Below are 17,643 nucleotides of genomic sequence, written 5' to 3' on the forward strand. Positions count from 1 at the left end.
CATCCAACCTTGTTTTGAGGTCACACTGATATATGTGGGATGGTTGTACCTGGATGACATGCTACCTCAAATCCAACAGGTTGTAACCAAAAAAAGTTGTCTGGTTTGACTGCGGGGTTATGATTGTTAAACACTGGCCAGTTTGGCTCGGATGCCTCCTCCAGCAGCAACTTCGGCCCCCTGCCTGCCCTCCTTTTATCCCAGAGGTTACTGCATCTATAAGCAGTAGGTGGCTGAACATATCTCTCATCCTGAGCTATTGCACTCTGCAGCCTAGCATTACTGTGAAGTGTATCTGGTGTTTTGTGTTGAAAACTGCAGCAGCTTAGATGTGTGCCCCAGTTAAGGGTCACTTATGAGTCAGCAGCCATATCACGTAAAAGAGAAAAAATCACTACCTTGCCCATGCTAGTATGAGCAGAGTTAGTAGTGCAGTAATGTAATTATTTAGTAATGAAGTATTTGGACTACTAGTTATTCAATAACTGAGGCAGCTGTACTGAATGATTAGTTCTGGAAGGACAGATAACTTCATCACAGAACATCAGTTCCCTAAATAATCAAGTATGCGACTTTTCTGTATCATTCAGAAATTTGTAATTGTCAGAATCTACTGAGCTGCAGGAGGAAGGTCTGGGGTCTGCTGGGTAAAACATGAGTTTATCAAAATATTTTATGTAATTTGAACTTTCTCTACTTTTTCTGTGAAACCAGTTCAGCTGTAATCAAATCACTGTAAGGATGTTAGCAGGTTTTCTTCAGTTTGGGTTTCTGTTATCTGGGCTTTATTGAAGCATCCTGTTTTTTTTAAGTGTTAGCATTGTTTCTTTGATCCTGTCACAAGCTTTTATGAGATTCTTTTCACATAACTTTTAATCTCTAACATCTGGCTAATGTCCTGACTGGCAAAAAAGCAGGTTTGGTATTTACATAGCCTTTACCTTTTTATTGAATTGCAAATGTTGGTGATGAAAGAAACCTGTGTTTTGGTGGTAGCTGGTTTTTTTTTAAGGCTTTTTTTTTTCCTCCTGATTCTGCCACTTACTCAGTTCCTGGTAGCAGTTATCTGTGTTGCTATAGGAATAGAAATATTTCACCATGCTATTGTAGCCAGTGTGTGAGTTCCTTGCTATACTGCCTTATTCTGTGAAGCAGGATACTCTCTCATTGTTATCCCTCCTCTCCTCACCCCTCCCTGTTTTCAAGCCTTTCCTCCCAAAAGCCTCTCTTGTGCAGAGATTTGTTGCAACACTTACCTGGCTAAGCCGCTTGAAAATTATAGTACATTTAGAAGACCTGGCTTGTTTTATATGAGTTTGGTATGCTCAGAAATGAATGGGTGGATGCATGCATTCATGAAGCTTTTTAAACAATCAGACTGATGACTAGAATTAAGGAGCAATAATATGCGTTCTTGAATCTTGCTGGCTACCCTGCTCTAAGAGCACTCTGGGTGATGAGGATTCTATCCTCATCCCCTGTTTAAGCCAAGATTTTAACTGGCATGCAGTGGGCTGCTGTATGGCAGAGGTAGATCATGAGATCTAGAAAATCCAATGCTGAGTTAGGGAAAGTGAAGTTTTCAGGCGTGATGGTTCTGTCAATATTGTTAATATAGCTTTGTTGTCAGAGAAATTATGATGGAAATTCTGTAGATGAAGCATGCTTGGTTTTGCACAGCGATGTTTCCCATGGTGACTCCAGGCTAGCAGTCTACATGTATTCACTAGCGCTTCTAGGTACTTCTGGTCATTTGAAATATCATTACTTTTAGCATTGTGTTTCCACTCTTGGAAAGTTGCTCATTGGTTGCATGCCACCTGGGGGAAGAGAGAAACAACTGTGCTCATAAACATGGGGTATTTACAGACTGTATACTCTTACAGCTGTATGAACTCTTCAGCTGTACAGACAGAAAATGTCCACAGGTCTTCAGTCTTCTTGGTAATTCTAAGAATGATTTCATCACTAGGAAATTTATGTGCATATTCTGTCTCCTGTTGCTTTTTGTTTTGAACTTTTTCAAAAGGGAAAAAGGCACATGATAATTTTTGCTGTATATTTCCTGTCTGATTTTAAATTTAGATACCTATAATCATCTCCCAATCATTGCCCAAACCAAGTCTTGATGCACCTTCCTAGACTGCACATGTCAGCATGAAGAACATAGGAAAGGGAGGGACCATGGGGTCTGTAGGTCCAATACCAGGGAAACCTGGTATTGCGAGTGGTCCACAATATATCTGCAGCATGTGCTAATAATCATCCTGTAACAAAATCAGGGTTTCCAGTCCTAAAACTAGGAGAGGTGCCGAACAGTGTCCAAGACTTCTGCCATGCATAGGATGCCTTTAATTGTGATTTGCACGAGAAATGCATCTTCAATCTCTGGAGCATTTTTATTGGTACACAGTAACTTGACCATATAGTGCAGGTTAGCTAAAGTAAGTGAAATTTAGTGGCCAGGTTGACTTAGTATTCTGTGAGCAGAACCATTTTAGTTGAACAAATGAGATGAGGATGCCCCTGGAAATATCAGTAGCACCTCCTGTTCCACCTCAAGTTGAGGTTGACCTCATCAGGTTTAGTAAAAAAATGCTTATAAGCAAGTGTTTTATCACAAAGAGTATGTAAATAAGGATTTAGTTCAAATACATATATTTTTATAGTAACAGTGAAGGAGGATCTAATGGAATGCAGCTGTGATAGTGAAAGTATACCCTTTGTATACTTTCCCAGATACCAAGGTATATGGGAATTGTAAGAAACAATAACTTATGTCAGTTAAAACTGATTTTGCAAAGAAGCTGCTATAGAGCAGAGCATGTTTTGTCAATTTAATTATTTATTCCTTGTGGAGTAAGTGGATTTTATGATAGGAAATGTATACTTGTGAGAGAGAAATTAACTAGGAAGCTGATTAGTATTTCTGGATGTTGTTTAGAGACTCAAAGATAGGGCATTCTGAATTAGGATGTCTTGTATGAATGGCAGGGAAGAATATGAAACAGAATGGTGTTTAAAAGGGACAGATAATCAAGATGATTGCATGTTTTATGGTGATTTGAAATGTATATAGACCATTTATATTAACCATTTGAATTTAAAGAGTGTGTAACAGGGCCTACCTTTTACAAAACATGGTTTTCAATATGTAACTCACCTGAACGTTGTAAGGATTTTTTGAGATATTTTTCTGGGAAAATCTCTCTGTGTATCAATTCCTATCTTCTCATGTTTGGTGAGGCAAAACAAGGGCACTCTTGCTTTCAGTGAACTTGGCAGATGTGCAAGTCAGTGAACTTGTTTAGAAAAAGAATACAACAGCATACCTTTAAAAAGAATTAGATTTAAACAGGTGTCATTGTTTGGACATCTATTCACCTGCAATCTAGGAATGACAGTCAATCACTATATGAACAGTTCCTTTCTTGTTTTATTTCCATCTTAATTTCATTCATCCCCTTTTCTTTCTTGCTGTCAAAGCCATGAGGATAGGAACGTTTCGATATGGGTAAACAACCCAGAATTCTGTGGGTTCAGTGCCTTGTTCAGCACTAGCTGGCTTGCAAATGATTTCCAAAGTAAACTTTCTTCTGTCATTTTCTTGTGTAACAGTCATTAATTTAGCATGAAAGTAATGAGCTTTTTTACCCTCCAGAAGTAGTCACAAATAAAATCTATATTATAGTACTAAGATTGATACTTCAATTTGTTTGATACTTTCAAATTGTTTATGTGAAGTGGCACAGCAACAGTAGCTTTTGTGGTTGTGGTGTGCATCAGAAAGTAACAGGAATTCAAATTTTTTGTCTTCATCTTGGTTCACACAACTCTGAGCTGTTGTGAATCCTGTCTGTTCTGTCATTGCACCCACTATGTGAATTCCAGGGTGAAGATAGTTGTCAAGTTTTTCCTGGAATATAAATTTTTCCTGTTCTGGAATTATTGGGTTTTTTTGTTTTATTTTGTTTTCCCTTGCTCTGTTCTGGTGTCCAGGTCCCCTTGTTTATTCTAGTAATTCTTATTTGTGTTTAACTATTAGGGTATGAATTAGGAAAATGTGAACAATTGCTGCTTTTGTTAAAGAAGTCTAATGTGTCTGCAGTACCACTTTATCAGATTAAGACAGCTCTTTTAAAGGCTGCCTTTTCTGTGGCTATTAGAGAGTTCACATTCAAAGCTTTCCTAGTGCAGACAAGGGGATTGGTGCTACAAGGAAGTTCAGTCTTCTGGGAGCCTGGGTAGCTGGCATCCATGGGATGCTCATGGGAGGCACTGGAGGGGACACTGTGCTGTAAGGTGTGTTTGCCTGCCTGATTCTTGATCAAACTGCCCTGTTCTTGACAATCGGGTGGTGAAGGTGTTAGGGATTTGAGTCTCTGAATGTTGTTTGTGAGCTGGTGTCAGCCTTAAACAGAAACTGCAGAAAAGAAATTCAGATTAAATGTTACTTGCTGAAGTATTCTGAATGTTAAAGCAAAGTTATTCCCAAATTAATTTATTTTAACAAATATAAGCAGGTTTTTTTTCTATATTTCTGCAGTATGTTTTTCTGTATTTGATTTGCTTACTTACCTGGAAGTACCTTCTCTGATATTTATCCTGGAGAAGGGGAGATAGGAGAGGCATCATATATATACATATATATATATATATATATATATATATGACAGATCCTCTAGAGGTTAGCAAAACCTTATGTTAATGAATCCTCTGCTTTGTATCATCTGGAGCCAGGAATGTCTGCTCTCTGAGCCACTGGTTTACATAAAATTCTAGATATAGGGACTGAGTCTGATGGCATTGGTAAACGCATTTTATTGGATGCTTTATCCTGAAGTTGTTTTCTTATATTTCTCCTATGCCTGAGGCGAGTTCTTTAATTGAAAACTACCAGATCTTTTCACAAAGCTGTTGTACCTATTCCTGTCCTCTCTTACGTCATAACTGCTGTACAAGTAAATCTGCGTGAAGCTGTGTAAGTTCCATTTTACTGTACTTTCAACATTCTAGGTTCTGATGCCAGAGTTCCTGGATTTTTTGCTGCTTTGAATTACCATTGTCATTATGGATGGTTCTGGATATTGCCATACATCTTGGAGTGGTAGCTGCATTGCTGTTTTGAAGACTTGATTCTCCACTGCATTACACTGGTTATGAGAGGATGTTGTAATGAAACAGATTAATTTTACTTGCCACGAATTGCACTGTAATACATTTAAAGGTTTACTGTCAGATTACAAGCTTTTTTTCAGAGTTCATGATGTTTGCCTCTGAGTGGTTTGGGGCAGTTACCTGTAATCTCAGAAGATATTTTTCTTAGCTGGTACTTCAGGCAGGGTGTACTGTTATCTATCGTATAATATTCATACAGAAAATGTGTTAATAACTTTCCAACCTTTTTCTACAATACTGTGTAATTCTCATCTCTTTATTTCTTTATTTTATGCTTCTGATAGTCCTTTCAAGCTTTCTTGTAATGACTAGACAGCATTTTCCACTAATACTAAAGCAGGTTGATTGTATGTCTATTTCCAAAGCTATGCCAATCTCTAGGTACATATATAAAGTTTTTACTTTGGCTGACTTTTTTTTTTTTTTTTTTTTTTTTTGGCTCACAGATAGGATGCTCTTATTCTTGTAGTGACAAATGTAAAGATTTTGTGTTGGTTGGTTTTGGTTTGTTTTTTTTTTTTTTTGCTCCAGTTTATAGGCTCTTTCTTTGTAGTCCTAGGTAAGAATTCTTGTATTGGCAAAAAGCACCAAAAGACACCTACAGGAGCATTTGCAAAGGAAAAATGGTCAATATATTCATATCACAGTTGGACAATGTTCCCTGGGGTTACCACCATCCTGTAAGGTTAAGGGATGATTTATTTGTGCCTAAATTTAGGATCACAGTAGAAGAGGAAAAAAAAGTAACAGTGCTGCATGTTGGCCTGGAAGAGAAGTGACTGTACTTCTGAGATTCCTAGCAAAATGCTAGTGTGGTTCAGAATATTGAAAAACTTTAACTTTTTTTTTTTTGTTATGGTGCAATCTGAAAGAAATCTTCCATGTAATTTTGCTCGGAGTCCTTAAGGGAAACTAGAATCCTTTCTTCTTCCATATTAATTGGTATTGTGAATGAGAAAAGGCATTTCTGTCACTTGCTTCACTTTGTTATTTGAGGATGAAAGTTGTTTTTCCTGGTGTGAATTGTCTTGATATCTACTTCTGTTTATGGATTCCTAATAGTAACAAAGTGAAATGAATGATAATAAGTGCTATTAGAATTTTTAAAATTTTTTAAATATTTAAGATTTATCCTGTATTGTGAGCTTTTTCTCTTGAATGGTGACAGATCTCAGTGAGTGAAAATAGTGAAACTGGCTGTGTGGTTGGAAGTGTGTATTTAGTTAATACTTGAAATAACCACAATTTTAAAGACTTTAGAGTAGTGTAATGAAAGTTTTCATTTCAAGAAAAATACTGGAGGGTTATGATTGCTTGTTTTTATTTTCTTAATCTGCTGCTTTTGTTTGGTTTTGCTGTTGCAAAGTAAGCTCAGCTTAAGGACTGGTGGTGATGGCAGTGATGTCCAAGTTCTGATTCCTGAGTTCTTGGAATCCTTTCTGTAAACCTAATCAACAGCTAATTCTAGCAGCTGGCTTTCATAGCATGAATTGCTTTATTTCTGTGGACTATCAGAGGGGGGTGATGCCTACCTGTGAAGCAAAGCTTAGAGCTGATTTAGTATAAGACTGGTATTTCCACTTAAGGAGGAGGAAGGCAAACCTGCCTGCCCAGTAGTTCAGAAGATGGCTACTGCACAGCACCATCTGTTCTACCAATTCCTTTTAGCTGCCTGGGAAGCTGCTTCTCTGTCAAGGACATCAGTCATTTTCATTTTTTGGAGAGCTATTAATAGTTTTTAAAAGCATTTGCTAAAGCAAGCAGGAAGCAATTCCATGAATTTTCTGTTTTGGAGGTGATGAACTCTTATAAATGATACAAAATCTTTTGTGCACTTAAGTGTGGTTAAGCACTTTACTAGGTGATATTTCTGTGTGCAACACTTGTACTTTTAGCAACATATAAATGTAATGTGTTTTTTTGGAGGAAGTGTTTCAACTAAAACACTCAATGAAACAAATTTAATCTTTTAGTTGAAGTTAAACTACTTCAGAACAGCTACATGAATGTGTATTTGCACTGATTAACTGTGGTGTTATTTTTTAGGAAATTGACTGAGTGCTGTGATTTGGATTACTTTTCAAGAGAATCCTCTGAATACAGGTTCTTAGTTGGATGTTCTTTGGTGTCTAAGAAATCATATCTGACTCCTTTTGAGTTCTCAGCTGGTGTCATGGCTGAATTTTTAGCCTTTTGATATCTCAGACAGTGATACTAGTCTGAAATAGCATTTCTATTTGGAAGAAGTGGTTTTCTTCCAGATCTGAGTCACAGTGTCTTACTTACTGGAGCAATTCCAGTGGAGAACTGTGGACTCAAGTTACCTTGTTTATATTTTGTGCTGTTTTGCATAAGGATGTATAGTTGAAATAAAATAAATGTCTGATGTGTAACATATATTTTAAGAAGATATCCATAGGTGGTGTTTTAGAAGCTAATTTCAATTATTAATGCCACTGGCTGTCTTTGCTTGGTCTGTTTTCCTTTCATATGCCTTTAAAATACTCTAAAGAGAAAGTGAGAGAGGGTGAGCACTTGAACTTCTTGAGGACTCCTCACAAAACAGTATCAGCTTCCATGAGCTTTCTAAAATTACTCATGCTATTGTACTGTCTATTAAATGGTGTGATAATTTAAAAAGTGCTGGCTTACTCTGGTCTTGTTTTCTATTTAAAATTTAGGGATTGAACTAAACATTTAAAAATGATCTCTTAGTGTATCTTTTCCTATACTAACTTGTTTTCTGAAAGGAAAATTATTGTATCTTTTCTTCATCAGGGTTTTCCATTTTTTCGTTCTACCCTTTTTTGGTATTTTTTTCAATCATAGTTTTCCCTTCCCCTCCACCTACTTTTGCTATTGCTACAGTTTCTTTTGTGAGTGTATTCTCTTTCTTAAGCCTTATCTGTGATCTGCTTGCCCAGTTATTGTCTCACAAACATGCCTTCAGCTATAGGATTTGAAAAAAAATATTCCTTATATGTGACAAATCTAACTTCTGAGCAGAAGGTGAGGCTAGATGAAAGCTGCTGTGAAAGGAAAGCATGTTGGGGTATACAAGATGCTGCTGCTCTTTGGATCCTGTCTGGTATTCTTTCATCTGATGGGCAGAGCCTTAGACCAGGAATGTTTCAGTGTTTTGGTTTTTATTTCGGTTGAGCCCAGTAGTGACTTGAAATAATTTACACTGGGGTGAGGAAGAAGGGAGACCTGTATAGTGAGATTAGTTCTACAATGTAGTAGCTCAGTCACCAGTTGATTTCATCCCTTTCTTGCTCCTCTACCAGATCTTGACTACTAAAAGTGGTCTTAGCCCAGTGACCTTGTATTAGATAGCTTCTAGTGCTTGTAGAACATCATAATGTTACAGTTCAGAAATAAGGAATTTTATTGTATATGCTACCAGAGCCCACATTTAAAGAAAAAGGAGAGGGGAGAAGGAACTGAAACATGATAATGTTGTGCTGTTCTGTGTTTTAGTAAGTCCTTGCTGTTGGATTGGTATTATTTAGGTGAATGAATCTGAAGTGGCTAATGAGAAGTATGTTTTGACTGAAATCTTCATTTAACCTGAACAAAGATTTAAGTCATCTTTAGGACTGAATCCCAGTTTGACATAAAAATTAGAGACTAGAGCCAGTTTCCAGTGCAAGTGTGATTCTCTTTTTCCTCTTAATCTCATTGGTCCCAGTGCTGTGGGATTGCTGCTCTTTCAGAGAAGTATCTATACTTGTTTAAGCTTTGTGGTAATGATTTCATGATACTTCTTAGCTTGGGTTCTGACTTCTGAGGGCTGACAGCAACGCTAAAGGGACCTGTGTGTAAAGATTCTGATTGGAATAATTTCAGTCCACACTACTTTCCATTTGTATGGTTGCTTTCACAGCAAAAAGGTTTAGAAGTTATGACCTGGGGATGCTAGCTGTTCTTGAAAGAAAAAATACTACTTAATGGTCTTTAAATTTTGATTGTTTCTCTTACTCAGGTACTAGAATACAAATACTTTTTTTTTCAATGTGGGACAAAATATTTTGTGATATACTAGGTATTTAATATCCTTTTTTTGTTGATGCAGCTTTTAATATGTTATTCTTATTGATACAGATATGGTCCTGAACACTGCGAGCACGTGACATCGAAGATGGACAACCGGATCTGTTACAAATTGTGATTGGCCTTAACCTGACTTAAAACTGTTGAAAAACTTACCAGGATTTCCTTAATTCCTGATTTATGCCTATCTAGTTGCCTCACACCACCAGCTTAATCATGTATGGAAGTGCTCGGTCAGTTGGTAAGGTTGAGCCAAGCAACCAGAGTCCAGGGCGTTCACCAAGGCTGCCACGGTCACCACGTTTGGGCCATCGTCGAACCAACAGCACAGGAGGCAGTTCAGGGAGTAGTACTGCGGGTGGCAGTGGGAAAACCCTTTCTATGGAAAATATTCAGTCCTTAAATGCTGCCTATGCTACATCTGGCCCTATGTATCTAAGTGACCATGAGAACGTGGGTGCAGACACCCCAAAAAGCACCATGACTTTGGGCCGGTCTGGGGGGCGGCTGCCTTATGGTGTTAGGATGACTGCAATGGGGAGCAGCCCTAACATTGCCAGTAGTGGAGTTGCCAGTGATACTATTGCATTCGGAGAGCACCATCTCCCTCCAGTGAGCATGGCATCCACTGTGCCTCACTCACTGCGCCAGGCCAGGGATAACACAATCATGGATCTGCAGACACAACTCAAAGAAGTATTAAGGGAAAATGATCTGCTTCGCAAGGATGTGGAAGTGAAAGAAAGCAAGCTGAGTTCTTCCATGAACAGTATCAAGACCTTCTGGAGTCCTGAGCTGAAAAAGGAGAGAGCTCTGAGGAAAGATGAAGCTTCAAAAATCACCATTTGGAAGGAACAATATAGAGTTTTGCAAGATGAAAACCAGGTTTGTCATGTGAAGTCACTGTTGTGTTAGTGCAGTAGTGTGATTAAATTAATTTAATAAACTTGCATGCCACTTGTAGGCAGCTAAATTATATTGGTGCTTTTCCCAGGTAATCAGCATGAATAAGATGTGTTTTCAGCTTGTAAGCCTCTTTCTAAGTGTTTCTTGTCAGACTTAAAATCCACCTCTTGAGTGCTTATTTCTCTTTGTGTGTCATGTGGTTTTTTTTTTTTTCCCAGGACTGATGCTAACTACTTAGTTTCCTTTTGGAAATATTTTACCCTGGGTGTAGTTAATATTTCTGTAGTGCTGAGTGCTTTTGAAGCATTCTCTGAGATGCAGATTTTACCAACTTCTGTTACCGAATAGAACCAAATTGTTGTCGAATGCTGACAGATTGCCAGTAAAACAAAGTTCACATTACACTGATCTTTACTGCTCCAGTCTAAACCTCCTGACCTGCAGTTTTGCACAAACAGATATAAATTGTGTTCTTTACTTCATTTAGGTAGCACTGTTTAATACTTGCTCATCTACTCCTTTGTTGTAAGCTTTGCACATCTTGTTGCACAACTATCATAAAGCACCCTACAGTTTGGGCTTTTTTAGTGGTCTGGCTAGTTAGCAAATAGGTAGATGAAAAGAGAATTTTTCGGTGTCTGTTTTCTGTGTCTTGCCCTTCTTAAAAGCATCCCTAAATTAGAATAAAACTGAGAGGTTGATTAAAATTGAGGTCTCTTTGTAGTAAGCTCTGCTTATTAAAAGATTTTTTTTTTTTTAGATTTTTTCGCCTAGACTTTCATGCTTAACTTAATCCTGAAGTAACTACTTCTCTTTGAGTTAGTGTCCTCTTGTTTCTGGCCAAAGGTGAGTTGGGACTCTCCAGTAAGAAACCTTCCTACTCTTACAGAAAACAGGCCCACTGTCCAACTACAAAAGCTTCTTGAAATGCAACTCAGCTTTCACTATGACAAAACTGCTTTCCCTGTTGAGGTTTTTAAATATCCAAGAATATAGCTTCCATAATTCGTGACCAAGAACTTCAATATCTTAAGGTATACTTGATATTTTAGGCAGTGCTTTTTTTAAGATTTGCTTTTGACAGTGGAGAGGAGAGGGAAAACTGCTGGAGGTGAAAGTAGTTCTTGGTAGTACCTGCGATGTTATACTCTACTTTTGAATGACCTTTCTTACATAGCAGGGTCCTTTTGGTTACTGATAACTTACTACTCTGAAGCTGTTTGAAATTTTCTTTTCTCATTTTAAAGAACTGAGTTGAAGAAAGGAAGTTGCTTTTTCTAAGTTATTAAATAATTTAATGGACTTGTAATGTAGTTTTAAAGCTGTGTTCTTACCTAGTGGTAAGAATCACAGCATGGGATTTATTAGTGTGTGGCAACTCAGACTTCATCCAGACAATTTCATCTGTCTTCTTTGAATGAAGAAAACCTAAAGTTAAATAATTTTCATTACAAAGGTAAGCTTTCCTTAGGAGTAATATTGTGAAAAATTTAGTTATAGTGATACAGCAATCGTATAATGAAGATATGGAATACCATTCACTCTATTTTCTGATGCTTTTTGTATTTCAGCTGCAGGTAGGTATTTTAATTATCACATTCTGTTTGGTTTTAAGTTCTGTTTTCATAATAACATTTTTTATTAAACCAGTTTTGACAACCAGGGATGCTGTGGAAATCTTGCAAGGAAAGTGCCATGAATGTATGGTTTCAAATAGGTTGAGCAGTTGCTAAATATGGGTAGATTGGAGAACAGAGATTCCTCTATCTGAGGGGCTTTATTCCTTGTCTTTCCTTTATCCCCTTATTAAACATTTACAGATATTTCCAGGCTACTGTTCTCCGGGAAATCACTATAATTACTACCACACTGGTAGGATTGTATAACTTTGGTCCAAAAAAGGAAGGGTGCAATTTGAAAGTAAAAGTGTATTACTGCATTGAGCTGTAAAAACTAAGAATGCTAATTAATAGATTATAGTTAGCTAACAGTGTACTGTAATTAAACTCTGAATTCATTATATCTTTTATAGCCTTTTGGAGTTGGCCACTTCAGCCCTTTATAAGGAAGATCAGTTTAATAGGATTTACTGTAATTAAACAGACTACTCTGTTTAGACACTGAACAGGGGATTTCTCTGATCTGTAGGGGGACCAGAAAAATCTGTTCATTACCACTTCACCCTCCCCATAAAATGAGTTCCAGTATAATTGCAGGATCTGGTGTTTTAGACCTCAATACAAGTACTTCAGCACATCACTTTTAATAAAGACTTCTCACATGGGCAGAAATTGTGCTTTATATTGAGTATAGCTAAGGCCAAATGCATTGTTAAAAATGGGCTCAACTCATGAGATGGTGGCTGAATCACACCATTATCTTAGAGTTCTCTTCATCTCTTTGCTGGGGTCTTGCTTTTTTATCCCTTTTGAACACTTGATTGTCCCTGATTATATTCTTTTTATTGCTGTCCTTGTCACCTCAAGTTTGAATGATTGAATTGCCTTGTGGTTTTGGAAGTTGTTAAAATTTGAGTTCTGGTGGGTTGCAACCTCAGCCTCTTGTGAAAAATGTGATGGTGTCTTTGGATTTTCTTCCCCAGTAACTGGGAATGTGTGCAAAGAATTCACATACTCCTTACTGATTATTCCAAGAAATCATCTGGATTCAGTGAAGACCAGAGAACGTACAGGGAAATTAAAGAGCATGCTGCCTGTTCTGAAGCAGTCACATCTTTTTTTCTTTTTAATTGTCTGTCTTCTCAAGGCAATAGATAGCAGGAATACCTTGGATATAATACTGAGACCATTGTGCGCATGCACCCATGCAGCTTTCACTTGAGTTGAGAGTGGTTTAATCTTGCTCTGTTGTGGCATTTTCACAAGTTGTGGTGTGTAACACACCTGCATTCGTCAGCTGCTTTGAGAAAATACTACATCTGTGCAATGGAGTATACCCTGAAGTTTTTTATCATCTTTTGTTACTGATCTTGACAAGCCAGAAAATCCTTTCTTTTCAAAAATGGGGAAAGCAATTGTCATCTTGAAGAGCTTAAAACTAAGCATGGAAAGTATTCCTGCAGTTTATGTAGGTTCTTGGAAAAATACAATAGTTTGCAGTGCAGTGTGAGTTTAACCAATTATACTTTGCAAAAAGCCAAAAGTAGAATGTAAATTATGTTTTTAAAGGTTAAAAAACCCCATGCATATTCAGGGAAGAACTAATGGAGCTGATGAACAGGACCTTGTTTTTGGCATGGTATCACTCTCCTCAACATGCTTTAGTAGGAACTGTATTCTGAGTTGAATATTTTTTTTTTAGTGTGGTTTAAAATTTTCCTAGAAACCTCTTCATCAGCAACCAGAAAAGGGGAGGAAAGGCAGTGAGTATTTTTTGCACATCAGTTGAAATAATTTAAAAAAAACCTGGACCATTGTCGACTGCTTGGTATTCAAGACAAAAAGTACCTCCTCTCAGTTGTAACTGTTTGTAACAAGGTGATTGTACCTTAAAATAAGTAGTGCCATGCAAATTTGATGTCTAACACCCTGCATTGATATTTCCCACATTTGACTGATATGTGTTTAAAATGTTGTTTATGTCTCAACTGAAATAATGTGGTACTGCTGAAAAAAATCTTTTTACTTTGATGTATTTCTGTGGGTTTTTTGTGGCTAGAGGTCTTGGATGTCTGAGAGTTTAACTGAGAAAATATTTCTGAAAGGAATTTCACCTTGCTTGGGGTAAGCACTTGAAGAACATTTTACTTACTGTGATGGAAGTGTGATGGGTGTAACCCAGTGTTTTTCTCCAGAGTCAAGTACTCTCCATTACATAGTAACACCAAATGAGCATTTTACTTTTTAAAATATAGTTGTCCATGGATTAGGCTCTTAAATGCATTGGATGCTGCTGTTTTGAGACTGGATGAGCTTCTGATGAATACATTATTTCTCTGAAAATCAGATTAATTCTCACTTCTCCATTGATTGACCTTTGGGGTTTTTAAAAATTACATTATTATATATATATATAAATGTTTTGGTTTCTCTTAGTATTGTGTCATTCTGATTCTAGCACCACTTCTGAGTTGATTAGTAGCTGATAGAAAGCTAAACATCCAGGTGATGGTTGTTTAATAGTGCTATATCCCATTCTATAGCCCTGGCTAAAAGGCCTTATCTGTACCCCACAGCATTACACTTAGATAATTATTTTAGTGGTAGATGTCTGGAGGCTCTCTACAATGCTGGCACCTTTATGGTTGCCTCTGTGTTCCCCAGTTGCAACATGAAATTATAACTTAATTCTCTTTTAAATAGCTCAAAATTATCTCTTTGCGGGTACCTGATATCTGAGGCATTTATCAAGTTGCAGCACTTTGTAGTGTCTTCAAAAATTGTCATGTAATTGCCCAAGAGACAGGCCTTCTGTGTTTTGCCTTTTTGCGATTCTAGAGGGAAATAAAATTGGGCTTTTTGTGCTTGTCTAGGTTCTCCAACGCCCTATTAACAAGTCTGTATAACTTTAAGACGTTAGTAAGACAGAGAAACATTTGTATTTAACATAAAAGTATATATGTGTATGTTTCGAGATAAGAGCTAGAGACCAAAAGAGTTCAGAGGAGATGTTTCTGTACTCTGAAAGTGATTAGTGTGTGGGATAACTTATCAAGAGCATGCCAGGTATCTGAATTAGGAATTGAAGAAAGAAACAGTGTGAAATGCCACTTTAATCTCAGCTGGCAGGAGAGAGGAAAGAGAAGGAACCCAGTAGTGCTCTAGATAGTTGATTGTATGATTAATTCAAATTCCTTTGAATTAATTTTGTATATACACTTGTGTTTAGTGTGCACAGTAAGATACCAGTGGTTTTGGTAATAGCGATTTGTGGTGATTTGAGCTCTTCAGTTGAAATCAGATTACAATGGTTTATCAGCAGGTAAACATAGCTGTTTGGGATTATAGTATTCTTTTTTTCCTGTATGAATAATGCTATATAGTTTTTCTATTTTTGGTCTATGCTCATGAACAGAGGGGAAAGATGTATAGCTGCTGAATGTAGTGGATAATAATTGCATTTCTGCTTTTTTGCTAGATTTTAAAAGGAAAGGCTTGTCAGCAAAACTTAGTTTCATGACCCACGAGGTCTACACAAGTATATTTTTACATAGTACTTGCAGATTTATAATGCGTACTCTTGAAAAGAACAGATTTGGTTTTTTAGTGGGAAAAAAAAGTATAAAGGAAAAATGCTCTTAGTTTTCTAACTGTGTGGTTGTTATATCTAAGTAATTTGTTTAGTGCTTGCAGTAGTAGTATCCTGGACTGTGAAGCAGATTTTATTTATTTAATTATTGTTATATTAGTAGCCTTGAGAAGCAGGTAGCAATCATCAGTTTTTGAAAAGTTCCATTCTAACTTAGAGATCATACTAAATCACTGAAAGCCTCCCTCCCTGCCTGCTAGTTTAATGATAGTTCTTTTTACTCCTGAAATTCTTTAGAATTCTATAATACTCTCTTGTATTTGTTTTGTACAGTAACTTTGGCTTCCAGAGAATGTAAAATAGTCTATTTTCCCTTATTTATCCTGAGGGAACCAGATTTTTTTTCTTCCTTTTTATAACCCTTAACAAACATCAAAAACTTCTGGACAGATTGAGAGAAATCGGGTTATATCAATGTACATCATGTTTTGGAATTACAGTCAGTATTTATAATTAAACCATAAAGGAACAAAGGGATCCACAGAAAGATCTGTTATCAACATCTGTTTCAGTATTTGAAGAGATGTGAAGAGATCTCATGATAATTTGGATTTTTTTCATCTGACCTCCATTAAGGAGGTCTTCATATGGATTCAGCCTAGGAAAAGACTGGATTCTCTTAAAAAGAACCCAAAAAACACACCATGTCCCCCTGCTCCTCCCCACCTCCCAAAAAAAACCAAACTCAAACCAACCAAAAAAAAAACCACCAAACCACAAACCCAACTCAAACCCCCCCAAAAAAACCAAACCCAAACCAACCAAAAAAAACCCAAAAAACCAAAAAAACCCACAAACCCAACTCAAACCCCCCAAAAGCATAGTCATCTTTACTGTATATGTTCATTGATGTGACTATGATCTGATTACAAAATACTGGTGTGGAACACTATGAAGAGTGCTTCTTGCTATCATTTCATTAGAAATTGGAGGAGATAGACTTATGTATGACAGTTACAGGAATAAATACCACGTGACTGGCTTCTTCAGTTTAATTTTATCGACTTGGTTTGTAAACTGGAATGCTAAGTAACGTACTATTATTGTTAAACCTAAGAATTTGGTGGCTCTGGCCTTTAAAGTGTTTATTCGTCTATATACAAGCTTAAAAAAATATTTACTTACTGCTGCTTTTTCCTATTGCTATTTAAGTGACTCAAGTGTCTGTGCATTGGGCTGCTTTTGGCAGGCCCTGGGCAGGAGCTTGGTTCAGGTTCCCCTTGAAACATGAAAGTCCTTGCTGCTCTATACTGCCTACAGTTCCTGTATTGGGTTGCTTTTAAAATCTGATGATTGTTGTCACTATTGTGGAAAATAAATACCCTAAGTCAACAAGGGTGACTGGTTGTTTGAAGGCAATTGGATTCTTCCAGAATTTGAGCCCACAACATAAAAAGGAATCTAAAGGCTGTTTGTACTTTCCTAACAATCTTGGGCAGCTCATTGCAAACACATAAAATTACTCCAGGTCATAGTGATGATGGCATTTCTAATCTCCTGCATGACACAATGAAATAGACTTTTTATTGAAGGGGGAAGAAATGGATGAAGATAATTTCTAATAAACTGTCTTATTCGGTGCTCTGCAAATACAGCAGGGAGGTGGAGAATAAATTCTACTATTTATCATAGAATCATAGAATTGGCTGGGTTGGAAGGGACCTCAGAGATCATCAAGTCCAACCCTTGAACCACTACTGCTGCAGTTACCAGACCATGGCACTGAGTGCCACATCCAATCTCTTTTTAAATATCTCCAGGGACGGAGAATAATTTTAAGAGGTCCTTTGTTTAATGCCTGTTGCTGCTTGGTATCTGCATTGTTATCAGGTTCTGTAGTGTGTTGCAATGCATTGCTGTTTCTACAGTGGTACCATTTCCAACTTCCCTTACTTTTCTCCCCCTTCACATCCCTCCTGCAGTGGGATGAAGAAGAAACAGGGAGACAGCCTGAGCTTAGAAAAATAAGCAAGTAATAAATGGTAGTCTGAAATTAACTAAGCATCACTGGTATCTCTATCAAAGGTAAGTATAATTGCATTTTTTTCTGGCTAATATACATGAAGACATCATATTAGTACAAGTAGCACTGTCAAGGAGTAGACACTTCACTAAATACCCTTTTCCATATAAATATTTCATAGGTGCAGGCCTTCTACCTGAGAAATTGTGGTTGAAATGAAGTGTGTGGATTTTTGATCCTTCTTGTCAGATATTCAAGTACCAGCTATCCCAGGC

General features: G+C 37.1%; 1 protein-coding gene across 1 annotated transcript in view; it reads left to right on the forward strand.

Annotated features, from left to right (window-relative positions):
* The window catches only part of ERC1 (ELKS/RAB6-interacting/CAST family member 1), a 277,653-nt gene that overhangs the window by 1,256 nt on the left and 258,754 nt on the right, over positions 1 to 17,643 (forward strand). Inside the window, 1 exon segment of the mRNA XM_030447002.1 lies at positions 9,283 to 10,116. Within this exon segment, the coding sequence (XP_030302862.1) occupies positions 9,448 to 10,116 (669 nt within the window). The 5' untranslated portion in view covers positions 9,283 to 9,447.

This window comes from Calypte anna, chromosome 1 (genome assembly GCF_003957555.1).
Source record: "Calypte anna isolate BGI_N300 chromosome 1, bCalAnn1_v1.p, whole genome shotgun sequence".
Classification (NCBI taxonomy): domain Eukaryota; kingdom Metazoa; phylum Chordata; class Aves; order Apodiformes; family Trochilidae; genus Calypte; species Calypte anna.